The sequence below is a fragment of the Spermophilus citellus genome (assembly GCF_964194105.1).
Source record: "Spermophilus citellus genome assembly, chromosome: 11".
In the NCBI taxonomy this organism is placed as follows: domain Eukaryota; kingdom Metazoa; phylum Chordata; class Mammalia; order Rodentia; family Sciuridae; genus Spermophilus; species Spermophilus citellus.
Genome location: NC_138192.1, coordinates 41,574,518 through 41,589,146, shown reverse-complemented (window position 1 = coordinate 41,589,146; position 14,629 = coordinate 41,574,518). Strand labels below are relative to the sequence as shown.

General features: G+C 34.0%; 1 protein-coding gene across 2 annotated transcripts in view; it reads left to right on the top strand.

Moving 5' to 3' along the window:
• ZRANB3 (zinc finger RANBP2-type containing 3) overlaps positions 1 to 14,629 on the top strand; it is a 275,518-nt gene that overhangs the window by 114,447 nt on the left and 146,442 nt on the right. For both annotated transcript variants that reach the window (XM_081262030.1, XM_081262029.1), the window contains exon 4: positions 10,068 to 10,246. In XM_081262030.1, the coding sequence (XP_081118156.1) occupies positions 10,068 to 10,246 (179 nt within the window). The remainder of the gene's footprint in view (positions 1 to 10,067; positions 10,247 to 14,629) is intronic.

The window sequence follows — 14,629 nt, the reverse complement described above, 5'->3', positions numbered from 1 at the left end:
TACCAAGCTTTCCTTTTTATTTCCTTGGTGATATGTATATAATAACCATTTTCAAATAGCCTCATTTCTGAAACTAAGTAGGGAATCTCTGACATTGCTTAATTAACATTTTTTAAAAATACTGAATTGAGATGTAGAGTTCGTTCTCATGGTTTTAAAGTGATTGCTATGTGTCAATGCATAAATTGACAGATTAATCCAAGTAATTGTTCTACTGAAGCATTCCAGTAACCTTGCAAAAATTATATCTCTGGAACTGTTGATTGATTTCCTTTGGATTGATTTGCATTTGATTGCTTGTTTTGAAAGCAGAAATAATTTTTCTTTTGTTACAAATAAGTAGTGGCTTATTTATTTACTTCACTGTAATTGTTATATGTCATTATATACCCACTGAAAATATTATTTTAATATACTTATCTGAATTTCAACATAAGACTAATTGTGACTTCAAATTATACTGTTGCCACATTTAAAAAAGGATATAAAGCATTGCACTGTAATTATGTACCTTGCTAAGCAAGAGATTTACTCATGATCTTTTATAAAATAGCTAGCTGAACTGATCTGTCAATGACAATAATCAGGTTTGCCAAATGCAAATTCTCACAGTATGCCTTTGTTTCCTAAACCTCATATTGATAAACTTTTGAAAGACCCTTTTATTTATATTTGTGATCAATTAATTCAGTTTCATTATAAACATAATTTGTATTTTTCATTCTCTTAAAAATGCATTATACTTCATTTCTTTATGTTCATTACATCTGAAAATTTCATTGATATAAATTATTTTGCATTTGTTAAGCAGTTAAGTTTAATCTTCGATGCTTAAATATAGCACATTGATTAACTGCCTGAAATAATAGATAATCAAATGGATTTTTAAATTAGTTTTTCTTTCAGAGATTTTATCAGACTTCTAAAATTAGTCATTTTCTGTTAAATGGCAAGTTCATCTAAATAGATTATGAAGTTAGAAGCCAAATTCTGCTGTTGGTAAACTTTTTCTACATTCCATATGGCAAGATAGAAATCACTGTGTATTTATTGTTGTTGCTGTGTGGTACTGGGGATCAAATCCAGGGCACTCTGCCACTGAATTAAGTATGTCATTTTTTGTTTTTTAGCCATGTCTTATGACTAAAATTAAATGTGAATATCACTAAAAATTTTGAGTTAGAATGCTGCCTATGTTAGAGATATAACTTAATTTTTAGAAAACACATTAAGCTATGTTCAGTAATTTCTAAATTTTGAATTTACAATATTGAGATTGGTATTTTTTATTGAGTGAAACTTTTTTCAAGAAACACATAAATGATTTTTATACATTTTCCTACTTACGTCCTTGAAATGAGTAATATATAGTCTTCACATTGGTAAAATGAAAAATCCAAGTATTGAAAATCCTCAGTTGGAAAAGTAACTTACTCTGAGTCTTAACCTAAAAATGAGTAGAAGTATTCAGGATAAAAGAAGAAATTGTTGGGACTAAAATCATGCAATGCTAGGCTTTTTCAGTTTTTACCTGTTCATTTTCCCATGTGGGTTTGACTGATATTTTTAAATTACTTCTTTCATTCTAAAGTATATGTATGTTTAACTTATGCACCTCTGTTTTTTGTTCCTTCTCCCATGTCCCTCTTCTTTTATCTCCAGCATTGGAAAACACCAGAAGACTAACTGTATAAGAAGCTGCAGTCTAGATGTTGACATAAAACACCAGTTTAAGGCCCAGAAATTTAGCCTGGTGTGGTGGTGCATGTCTGTAATTCTAGCAGCTTGGGAGGCTAAGGCAGGAGGATTGCAAGTTTGAAGCCAGCCCTTGCTACTTAATGAGGCCCTCAGCAACTTAGCAAAATTCTATCTCAGAATTTAAAAATAAATAAATAAATAAATAAAGACTGAGGATGTGGCTCATTGGTTTAGTGCCCCTTGGTTCAATCCCTAGTACCAAAACAAAAAACCCCAGAAATTTACTACTCCTTCAAAGAAGCTCCCCCTCCCTCGCCAACTCACCCTTTAGTGTACCCTGTTTCAGAGTAATGTTTCAGAAATAGATATGTACACAGCATGAAAGACTTAATGAAAGCTCAAAAGTCTGAATTTCCTTCCCTAAAACCCCTTGAAGTTACTGCCTATAATGGCAAGACTAATAACCAACCAACCAACCCTCCCTCCCTTTTTCCCTCCCTCTCTACTTTCTCTCCAACCCTTTCTTCCTTTCTGAGTCTTTTTTATATCCTTCAGTCATTATTAACTGGATCAGATTTACTATTTTTCTTTTCAATATACTATTTTTCAAATTGTTATTTACTGGTTGTGTTTATCAGTTTTTCATCATCATGACCCAAATACATGACAAGAACAACTTAGAGAAGGAAAAGTTTATTTGACTCACAGGTTGAGAAGTTTCCCAGCCATTTTTTTTTTTTTTTTTTTAGTTTTTAATTTTGAGACAGGATCAATTGCCCAGGTTGGATTTGAATTCGTGATCCTCCTGCCTTAGTCTGCTGAGTTATTGGAATTACAGGGGTGTGCCACTGCACCCATCTTAAATTCTTTAGTTAATACTTAGGTATTACTAGTATTAATACCATTTTTTTCTCTGGATTCTTTTAGGTATCTTAGTATTTGATCACATTATTTGTAACAAATAGATTTTTTTTTTTGGCCAACTCTTTTTTAATATTTTTATCTTTCAGGGATGCAGATGTAGCTCAGTGGCAGAGTACTTGCCTAGTGTGTGCCAAGTCCTGGGTTCAATCCCCAAAAAAGAAAGAAACAAAAAAACTAAACAATATTGTATCTAAATATATCTTTAATTTCTTTCTCTGGCTTTTAATATAAATGATAATGCTTTTTTTTTCTCCATTAAGCATATCCTTTTGGGTTAAGATATAGACTTTTTTTTCATATGGAGTTATTATCTTTTTTAGTAATTGTTCATGTTCTAGGTCTTTTTATTCCATACATTTATTGATTCATTATAATTACACAAAATGGTGGAAATAATTGTTACATATTGGTATATGCACCCAATTTGGCCATTGTCATTGTCCAGTATTTCCCCTTTCCCTTCCCCCTCCCTTTCCCTTCTCTGTTTGCTCTACTCTCCTGATCTCCCTTTAATATTATAGAGCTTTTTAAAATAATCAGAAATGAAAGTTAAATTTAAAGATTATTATTTGACATTCTTCCTTTGATCTATTAGTATCATGAATTATAGTAACAGATTTTCTGTTACTGTCTGTTCTTGGACTTAAACTCCTCTTAGTTATTATGTATTATTTAAAAAAAAAAACATTTTTTAGTTGTTGATGGACCTTTATTTTATTTATTTATTTACATGTGGTGCTGAGAATTGAACCCCGTGCCTCACACTGAGCTATAACTTCAGCCCCATTTATGTATTCTTTTAATGTTCTACTAAATTGTCTTTTCTAAGAGTTTACTTAAAATGTCTATACCAGTACTCACACAGAAGATTGATCTTGATCCTTTTTGCTACCCTTTATATTTGGTATCCATGTTATGTTGACTTTTAAAAATATTTTGTAAAGAATTTAGAAGTATTTCTCTTTTGGCATTGTCTGAAATCGGTTATCATTTCTTCTTGACTACTCCTTTTGACGATTAGAATAGCTTTCTTGTCCTTTCTCTAAGCACAAGTGATAGTAGTTTGTAGAATGGTGACTTTTTTCTTTTCAGTTGTTTATTTGGAAGTTATTTTATCGTTATAGGACAGTTGGAAGAACATGAATAATATAAAAAAATCCATATACCCTTTATTCAGATTCATGCAGCCTTTCTGTCCAATCTGGAACCTCTTTCCTGCTTCGCATTTGCTATCCTCCACATGGGCTTCTCTCTAAGCCCAGCTTTGGACTACAAAGCACAGCTCAATGTCTTGTCTTTAGAGAGAGAGAAATGTTTTTCTCCCATCTTGGTACTCTGCAACTCATCTCCTCTATAGCTTTACTTTTTCCCAATGCATTCTCTACAGGAGAAAGCCTGCTCCAGCCAATGAGAACAAGGCAACCATGAGGGAAGTGTTACAGCAAATTTCCTAAATTTCCAAATTTAGTCTCGAGTAAAGAGAGAGAAGATCAGACCTGGATGCATATACTTGTGGCCTTTTCCCTCTCTTAGTTTCCCCTGAGATGGGAACACATTACTGAAACACATACATAGACATACAATGTTCTAAAAACAAAAAATACTGTTCACATATGCCATCTAAAACTCCCTAAAGAACAAGGAAATAGTTCTGCTAAAACATACACCACCACCCCTTAATAATAATAAATAAGAGAATATAGGATTTCAATTTGACATTTCCCTATATGGATTTCCTAGCTTAATTTCAATCCTAAAATTTTAAATCCACATATTTATAGGGGTTTTCCAAAGGAGCATCTTCTAGAACAAATGGGCCACCTATCTTTAAGAGAAGCCCACCTCATATTTCCACAATGAAAAGTTTTAAACTTTAAAACTGGAAACATTTTCAATTTCAAAAAATTCTCAATCAGCAGTGTGTTCTATAATCTAGAGGTATAAAAATTGCTACTTTAAAAACAATCACAGTATATAAAATTGAAATAGATTCTGTGTTGGGATCGTTGTTACTTTATTGCTCTTAATAATTTTATGGAATAAGACATTCAGAAAACATTCAATTATTCTAAGTAAAATGGTAATTACTATTTTGAAAACATGGATAAATTGTACCCCTGAAGTTAGTATATTCTATTTAATTCTTATATAGACATCTGTGCTATTATTGATTCAAAGCTTTGGCTCTTAATAGTGATTTAGTCTTAATTGTGATGAACCACTGGAGGGTTCCACTTTAACAAATTCCATTGCAGTTAGAGCCAAGGGCTTTAAACCGCCTATTGAGTGTAGTTATTTCTGTACATTAAAATTACTTGAAGTGTATTATTGCTTTTATAATAGACTGTTATGCTATTTTAAATTCTTCTCAACATATTGAAATCTAAGAAAATGTGTTAAAAGTTTATTTCCGAGGAAAAAGTAGTCCTAGACAATCATCTTCCTATTTGTAAATTTTGTCTATAATATGGTAGTTTATACTGTTTTTAATTTCTTTCCTTAATGGGAATGTGAGCTTACCTTATATACTTCTATCTTCTAGTATGGAACCATGTCCCTTTTTAGTTTGTCCCATCAAACTTTATCTACTATTATATGATATCCTAAAAATGAATTACCAACAACAAATACCATAAAAGTTGGTGACTAAATAATCTTTCTAATTTCTAGGAATTATCTGTTATCATTTAACTATATGATCTTTTAACTAAAGAAATACTTAATTAAATGTTTAGAGTTGTTACCAAGAGAGATAGATTGATAAAAACATGTAAAAGTAATTTTAGGTGAATTCTCTAATGATGAAGGATATCATCTTCAGGTGGATTAAGAAATGGCCAGATTAAGAAATTAATTCTTTTTGATGATGCCAAGTTAACCAAATTCTGAGATTTTTCCCTAAAGCTAACAAGACTCAAGGAAATCTTTTCATAAGAGTCATAATGCCAGTTATAAGTATTGAAAAGTGATTTTCCCTGCGTTGTGGTCACCCTGAAGAGACAGAGAGGACCCTTCACCCAAAATTTGGTTCCAATGTCAAGAATGAGGATGCCACAGACACTGGGAGGTTATGAAAAAGTATATTTATTACTGGTGTAATAAGACTTCCTGGGGAGAGCAGATCAGGCTCCCAATCACATATGAAAATGCCTTGAAAGAACAAAGAAAGGAGACTGATTTGGTTTGTTATTAGGTTTACAGGGAGAAGTTAGAGTGAAGAGTCACACCATGTGGGCCAAGATTTACATAGTTTTCATTTCCCACCAGTGCCAAAGGAAGTAGCACCCACACTTTCTTATCAACTTGCTCAGAATTGGGGCAAAACTGGATAAGGGGCTTGAAGACATCAGCATTAAAAGTCCTACTTTTTATTGCATCCTTTTGGGTTTTTTTCTTCCATTGCTAAATCTATCAGAGAATGTTCAGTTCTTCTTAAAACCATAGCATTGTGGTTAAAAACAGGCTGCTTTCATCTGTTTCTATCAGAAACTGTTCAGATTCCCAAACTGTTTACTGTGCCATTTACACATGAAAATAAAACCTCAGAGGATAGGAAACTTGGGAGAAGAATCCCCCCAAATCTTCATACACATTACCCTGAAATCATTGGCCATCTCCTAAACTATACATACATCACAGGAATTTGGAATTGGAAGGACAAAGCACTAAATAGAAATGTCAGCAATATTGTGGTGCTAAGGAGACCAAGATCAGAACTGAACCTTGCTGAGGTTGAAAATTCTTGATAAGTACCCTGTTTGGGCTTCTCCTGATCTCCCAAGTAGCCACTTTCTAGAAATGAATACCAGGCCCTGGAAATAAGGGCACAACTGAAATAAACCTGCCTTTAAAAAGCTTTACACCAAGTATTGGGAGTGAGATGTCTACTTGTACTCAGTCTACCTGCTAAAAGAAAGCTTAATCTAATTTCTTTTGGAGGAAAGTAATACCATCCAAGTTCTCTATAATTTTTTTCATTTGTGCTATCTGGAATTAAATAAGAAAATATGAGGGGTATTAGAAAGGACCAAAAGACTTTTACTTCCAAAATTCCATTTAATATATTTCTTTTTGGTGGTCTTTTATCTAGCAAAAGAACATTTTACACAGCAAATCCATACAGTTTTCTTATTAATCTTTGAAGTTTCATTGGTAAAATGTAACTTTTCTTGAATGATTCTGATTTTTTTGTTTTTCTTAATAGTAGCAATTTAAAAAAATACATAAAACTAAGTTTTCATAATAGGGACTTTTTGAAAAGCCAAGACCACCCTTTTCTCTTTTCTTTAATCTTGCTCATCATTTAAAACTCATTGTTTTAGTTTTCTTTTTCACTTTGAATAGACATTAAGCAGAATCTCTTTTAGTCTTTTTTCCAATTGTTCACTATGGCAATTACTTTTTTAAATGTTAAGGATTATTGAGATATAATTTACCCTTCTAGGTAAGTTAACTTGTATTTTTTTAAACAATATTTTTTTAGTTGTAGATGGACACAATATCTTTATTTATTTTTATGTGGTGCTGAGGATCAAACCCAGTGCCCCACATGCAAGGCAAGCGCTCTACCACTGATCTACAGCCCCTGCCCAGTTAACTTGTTTTTAATATACAATTCTATGAGTTCTGCAAATGCAAGCAGTCATGTTGTTAGTTAGTAGAGATGAGAAATTGGTTACATAGCAAATCACAGGTTTACTCTAAGTTACTCTTAAAGTTTTCTTTAAATTACTACTAAAACTTGTAGCAGATAACTTGTAAAAAAAAAAAAAACATTGGTACACAGATGTTGAGAGTAAGCAAAGGAAAACAAAAGGAGCTAATTTGGGGAAATGCATCAAAAAAGAATTAATGGAGCTAACTCTTGACAAGATTCATTGAGGTTGATGTTAAGGTGAGCTAATAGTTAGGGCTACAGGTATCTTCATGTCTTGGAAGGGAAATTCCTTTAGTAGCACTAGGATAACTTATGATGGGTTACTGACCCCAGTGTCCACATTAACATGGTGTTGACTTGTAAATGAAGCCCCACTGAATGGAAAAGACACAAGAGACAATTCCTGGAAGGATCAGTCAGGGTCAGAAACTCAGATGCCTTGTGGGAAAGAGGAATTGAATATCTGATTGGCAAAGAGTATAGAAGGTGGTCCCCACCTCCCAGGTCAAACATCAAACAGCAATTCTTGGAGACAGCATTGTTTCCTTCTCATTCTTGCTCAGAGAAGTCCCACTCTCTCCCTTGAAAATGCTCTGTGCTTGAGCCTGACTCTACTTTTCACCCAACTCTCATTTTGCTTCCACTGAACCTTCACTTGTGAAAGCAAAAATAACCAAAATGGGGAACAGGACTTCAACAGATCAGCAAGCTTTCTATTAAGTAATGGAATGGCACATTTTCAGGAGAGAAAATGGAAACTGGTTACAAAAGGGGTCTGATTTTTATGGGGGTTAAGTGAGAGTTAATCGTAGAAGAATATTAGTATGACTTAATCATTAGAGACTTAATTAAAGCAGAAAGTGTTGGTTGAGCAGTCAGGAAAACAGTTGTTGAACCATTGATTGTGAGAGTTCAGAGCCTGTTGTTTTCCTTCTCTCCCAACCTGTTGACCTCCTTTCTTGCTGGGGTTTTTTGTTTTCTGCATCCTTCAACTTGAATAAAATTCTCTTGCTTGACTTTCAGTGTCTGGCTTTAAATTTTCTTTCCTCTGAACAGAGGAACTGAGGTTTGGAGCTTCAGCTCCGTGCTCTTCTGTGATAATGTCACTGCCACTAAAATAAAAGTGTAGACCAGCTATATATCAAAAGTTCCTTATGTTGCTCCATTCCTCCACCACTAGCCCTTGGCAACCATTGATCTGCTATCTGTCCCTGTTGTTTTGCCTTTTCCAGAATGATATTGAAATGGAATCCTATTATATAGAGCAAAAGCTTGCACCTTTTGGTGGTGAGAGGTAGTGCTGGGATTGAACCCAGAGCTACCATCATTCTAAGCATGCAGTCTACCACTGAGCTATGCCACCATTCCAGTTTGCACCTTTTTTATTTCTAAATAGTATTTCATTGTATGAATATGCCAGAATTTGAATATCCATATGCCAGTTGAAGAACATTTCAGTTTGTTTCAGTTTCTGGCTGTTACGAACCAAATCACAATAAACATTCATTTAGGAACTAGTTTTTAAAATAGGAATTGCTTAGAGATGCCCAAGAGTGATCAATTGGGCAGTGTGATAGTATGGAAAAAGACTGAGTGGAAAGACATCATAAAACATGGAATCTCATACTAATTTTATATCAGTTCTCCATGATTCAGAGAGTTGAACTGCTCTCTGCCTTTTTTTTTTTTTAAGAAAATGTATGATTTAGGGCTTATTCTAGTTTTAAAATAACATCATTTTGTGCTATATAAGTAAGGCATTTATTGTTGTTTTTTCTGAGAAATTATAAATGATCATACTGTAAGCAAAAATAACCAACATGGTTTTAGCACCATAATGAAAATACAAATAACCGAGACAGAAACAAACCTCAAATGGGTCAGCCAGCTTTTCTTTATTCCCCAGTGTAGTCAATTAATCAGGCATGGAAGGGCTCATTTTCTGGGTATGGAAATCGCCTGCAGGTTACAGAAGAAGTCTGAGTTTTATAGTTTACAATAAGAGTGAATTAATTATTGGAGACTGTGGATATGCTGTTCAGACAATCAGAGACCTAGTTGTGCAGGTTAAAATTTTAACTTAGGAAGACAGTTGTAAGAAGTTTGAAACTCATTGTCACTGGGAAAAGCTCAGAGCTTGTGTTCCCTCCTTATCTTCCTTCCTCTGGAACCCATTGTTACCTAGAGTTTCACTATTTGCTTTTCTCTTTCTAGGACTCATTGGCAATGGGGAATGGTTAAAGTTCAGGGCCCAGCGGTTCAGTATCCACTTCCTACCTTCAGGACCCACTATGGTTGGGAAGGGGTGTTTGCTTTCGGTGGAGGTGCTGGGGATGAACCCAGGAAGGAATGAAAGTTTGCTTTTTCCCTTGGGGCCCATTGTTACTAAGAAAGGATATACTGGGAGAGGTTTAATGTTTGGCTGATTTCCCTCTCTCCTCCTGAGCCACACTATGTGTTTTTCCTCAGGGGCTGTCTTGTAGGAATATTATTTTGCATAATCCTTCACACATATTTTATAAAACTAAATTCTGTAAAATATGTATAACCAATATTTAAATTTAGGAGTCATTTTGTCTCTAAGTCCAATCACAAGTAGTTTGAAAAATAACAATTTGTTTAATGAATTTTAAAGGTCCCTATAATTAATCTTAGGCTTTTTGTTAACTGTGTGATTCAACTGATTTTGCATTGAAAAGTTATTTTAATAAAAGTTTTTGGTAAATGTTTTCTTTCACAATATCTTAGACTTTATTTTTAATACTTTTTTTTTTTTTTTTAAATTTAGATGGGTCTAGGAAAGACAATCCAGGCCATTGCAATTGCTTACTTCTATAAAGAGGAATGGCCTCTTTTAATTGTGGTGCCTTCATCCCTGAGGTGCTCCTGGACAGAAGAAATAGAGAAGTGGATTCCAGAGTTAGAACCTGAAGAAATCAATGTTATTCAGAATAAAACTGATGTTGGGTAAGAACAACTTTTTAATCTTTAAGGAAAATAAAAACTTTTTATTTTAAATTAAAATGTAGGCAATCATTATGCATAAATTTTTCTGTTCTCCAATAAAACTGCATCAAATTGAAAAGACAATAATCTAGATGATATTGAATGTATTAAGAGGATTCCTAAATCATTTTCTTTTTGTTATACATTATTTAAATGTCTGCATTTAAATATTCTTAAAAATGTCTCCTCTGCATCTTTTTTTATAATTTTTATTATTAGTTGTTCAAAACATTACATAGTTCTTGACATATCATATTTCATACATTTGATTCAAGTGGGTTATGAACTCCCATTTTTACCCCGTATACAGATTGCAGAATCACATCGGTTACACATCCACTTTTTTACATACTGCCATACTAGTGTCTGTTGTGTTCTGTTCTTCTGCCTCTTTTATTGAATTTATATCACCTAGTTTTATTATCATTTCAGAAATATACTCTCTTGAAATTAAATAGTGGCTAATACTTTTATTTGAATAATATTTGGGATATGTTAGATAGGACTACAACCCCAGTGTATGTTTTCTGGAGGATATTAACTAAGGGCAGAAAAACTACCTAGTCTTTCAGATTCTTAATGAACTACCTTTAGGTACATACCAAACTGTGCCAACATGTGCTTATGACAAATACATATATTTTCCCTGGCATATTTTGGCAGTTATGCCTAGACTGTGCACTGGTTAAGACATGGCAAGATAGAAGCCACAGAGACTCCTGCATTGGTCTTCAAAGCTTTTGTCTTAAGTATTATTATAGTATACCTAAGTTAGTAATATTAACCTTATACTTTTTTATGCAGGCTCTTTTGATGTTTGAATACAGCAAGAGAAGCATAGGTCTCTGTATAAAGTAGATTTATAGAGGGCTTAAAATATAGTTACCATTTAAGAGCTCTGATGTTCTATCAGAGGGTAGAGAATGACCCTCTGTATTTTTTCATTGGTGATATAGAAAATGCAAAAGTGATATCTTTTAATGTTCACGAATTTATTTATCTCATTCCAAAAGTGTTTATTGGTAGCAAAGCACTGTATATACAAATATCAATAAAACTCATTTTCTACCTTTAACAATCTCATTCTACAGTAATGGAGATATACAAATATAAAATATGTAAAAATATGTAAATGAATAAAATATTATAGATATGTGAATTATGGAGATCAAAAGATCAGGATTCTCTTTAGCTAATTGATTCTCTATATAAGATAGTAAGCTCCTCCTCTTCTAAAAATACCCTTGAGCCAGGGGATGACTGAGGGACTCCATTGGCGATTTATATATATATATATATATTTTTTTTTAATTGTATTTGAACACAACATCTCCATTTTATTTATTATGTGGTGCTGAGGATCGAACCCAGGGCCTCTCACATGCAAGGCAAGCACTCTATCGCTGAGCCACAACCCCAGCCCCTCCATTGGCCTTTACTGGGTAGCATCAGGAATATGAAATGGCCTGTAGTACAATTGTATAGCCCTGTTTTCCTAAGTATTATGATAAGCACAATACTAATATCACCCAGGTTAAAAAAAAGTGCTATTCTATTTGTAGGAAGGTTTCATTGAAGATTCAATTAATATTTGAATATGCACTTTTTGTATGATCCTAGGTGCACGAAAATGTTGTCAGAAAATAATTTTCTTATCCTAGTAAAATGTGGCTTTCAGAATGTTCAGGTATTCCAAAGATAACTCAACCAGAATTTTGGTTTTGCCTACCAAAATTTTAAATATTGGATCTTGGTCTTTAATCATATTTAAGAACTATAAAATCTTAAGAGAAATTGAGTTTCAGCAGTAACAGTAGCCCACTTCATCTTTTGAATATTACCCTTGCTGCTTATGGACATGTTTTTCTTTTTTTTTTTTTTTTTTTTTTTTTTTTTTTTTTTTTTTTTTTTTTATTGGTTGTTCATAACATTACAAAGCTCTTGACATATGATATTTCATACATTAGATTGAAGTGGGTTATGAACCCCCAATTTTACCCCAAATGCAGATAGCAGAATCACGTCGGTTACACATCCACAATTTTACATAATGCCCTAATAGTAATTGTTGTATTCTGCTACCTTTCCTATCCCCTACTATCCCCCCTCCCCTCCCCTCCCAACTTCTCTCTCTATCCCATCTACTGTAATTCATTTCTCTCTTTGTTTATTTTCCCATTCCCCTCACAACCTCTTATGTGTAATTTTGTTTAGCAATGAGGGTCTCCCTTCATTTCCATGCAATTTCCCTTTTCTCTCCCTTTCCCTCCCATCTCAAGTCTCTGTTTAATGTTAATTTTTTCTTCCTACTCTTCCTCACTGCTCTGTTCTTAGTTGCTCTCATTATATCAAAGAAGACATTTGGTATTTGTTTTTTAGGGTTTGGCTAGCTTCACTAAGCATAATCTGCTCTAGTACCAACCATTTCCCTGAAAATTCTATGATTTTGTCATTTTTTATTGCTGCATAGTACTCCATTGTGTATAGATGCCACATTTTTTTTATCCATTCATCTATTGAAGGGCATCTGGTTTGGTTCCACAGTCTAGCTATTGTGAATTGTGCTGCTATGAACAACGATGTGGCAGTATCCCTGTAGCATGCTCTTTTAAGGTCTTCAGGGAATAGTCCGAGAAGGGCAATAGCAGGGTCAAATGGTGGTTCCATTCCTAGCTTTCCCAGGAATCTCCAAACTGCTTTCCAACTTGGCCGCACCAATTTGCAGTCCCACCAGCAATGTACAAGTGTACCCTTTTCTCCACATCCTCGCCAGCACTTGTTGTTGTTTGACTTCATAGTGGCTGCCAATCTTACTGGAGTGAGATGGTATCTTAGGGTGGTTTTGATTTGCATTTCTCTGACTGCTAGAGATGGAGAGCATTTTTTCATGTACTTGTTGATTGCTTGTATATCCTCCTCTGAGAAGTGTCTGTTCAGGTCCTTGGCCCATTTGTTGATTGGGTTATTTGTTATCTTATTGTCTAATTTTTTGAGTTCTTTGTATACTCTGGATATTAGGGCTCTATCTGAAGTGTGAGGCGTAAAAATTTGTTCCCAGGATGTAGGCTCCCTATTTACCTCTCTTATTGTTTCTTTTGCTGAGAAAAAACTTTTAAGTTTAATTAAGTCCCATTTGTTGATTCTAGTTGTTAACTCTTGTGCTATGGGTGTCCTATTAAGGAATTTGGGGCCCGACCCCACAATCTGTAGATCAGAGCCAACTTTATCTTCTATCAGACGCAGCGTTTCTGATTTGATATCAAGCTCCTTGATCCATTTTGAGTTAACTTTTGTGCATGACGAGAGAAAGGGACAGGGATGCCCTCTATCTCCACTTCTATTCAATATAGTTCTCGAAACACTGGCCAGAGCAATTAGACAGACGAAAGAAATTAAAGGCATAAAAATAGGAAAAGAAGAACTTAAATTATCACTATTTGCAGATGACATGATTCTATACCTAGAAGACCCAAAAGGGTCTACAAAGAAACTACTAGAACTAATAAATGAATTCAGCAAAGTGGCAGGATATAAAATCAACACGCATAAATCAAAGGCATTTCTGTATATCAGCGACAAAACTTCTGAAATGGAAATGAGGAAAAACACTCCATTCACAATATCCGCAAAAAAAATAAAATACTTGGGAATCAACCTAACAAAAGAGGTGAAAGACCTATACAATGAAAACTACAGAACCCTAAAGAGAGAAATAGAAGAGGATCTTAGAAGATGGAAAAATATACCTTGTTCATGGATAGGCAGAACTAACATCATCAAAATGGCAATATTACCAAAAGTTCTCTATAGGTTTAATGCAATGCCAATCAAAATACCAACGGCATTTCTTGTAGAAATAGATAAAGCAATCATGAAATTCATATGGAAAAATAAAAGACCCAGAATAGCAAAAGCAATTCTAAGCAGAAAGTGTGAATCAGGCGGTATAGCAATACCAGATTTCAAACTATATTACAGAGCAATAGTGACAAAAACAGCATGGTACTGGTACCAAAACAGGCGGGTGGACCAATGGTATAAAATAGAGGACACAGAGACTAATCCACAAAGTTACAACTATCTTATATTTGATAAAGGGGCTATAAGCATGCAATGGAGGAAGGATAGCATCTTCAACAAATGGTGTTGGGAAAACTGGAAATCCATATGCAACAAAATGAAACTGGACATGTTTTTCTTTTCCTCTTGTCCCTCTCCCTTTCCCTAACCTGGGATCAGGGAAAAAGATTACCTTGAGTTATCTGTTTTCCATAGGAAGGAGATGTAACCTGAAGATCTAGGAAGTGACTATCTCCCAAATTAAAAAGTGAATTTCAACATACC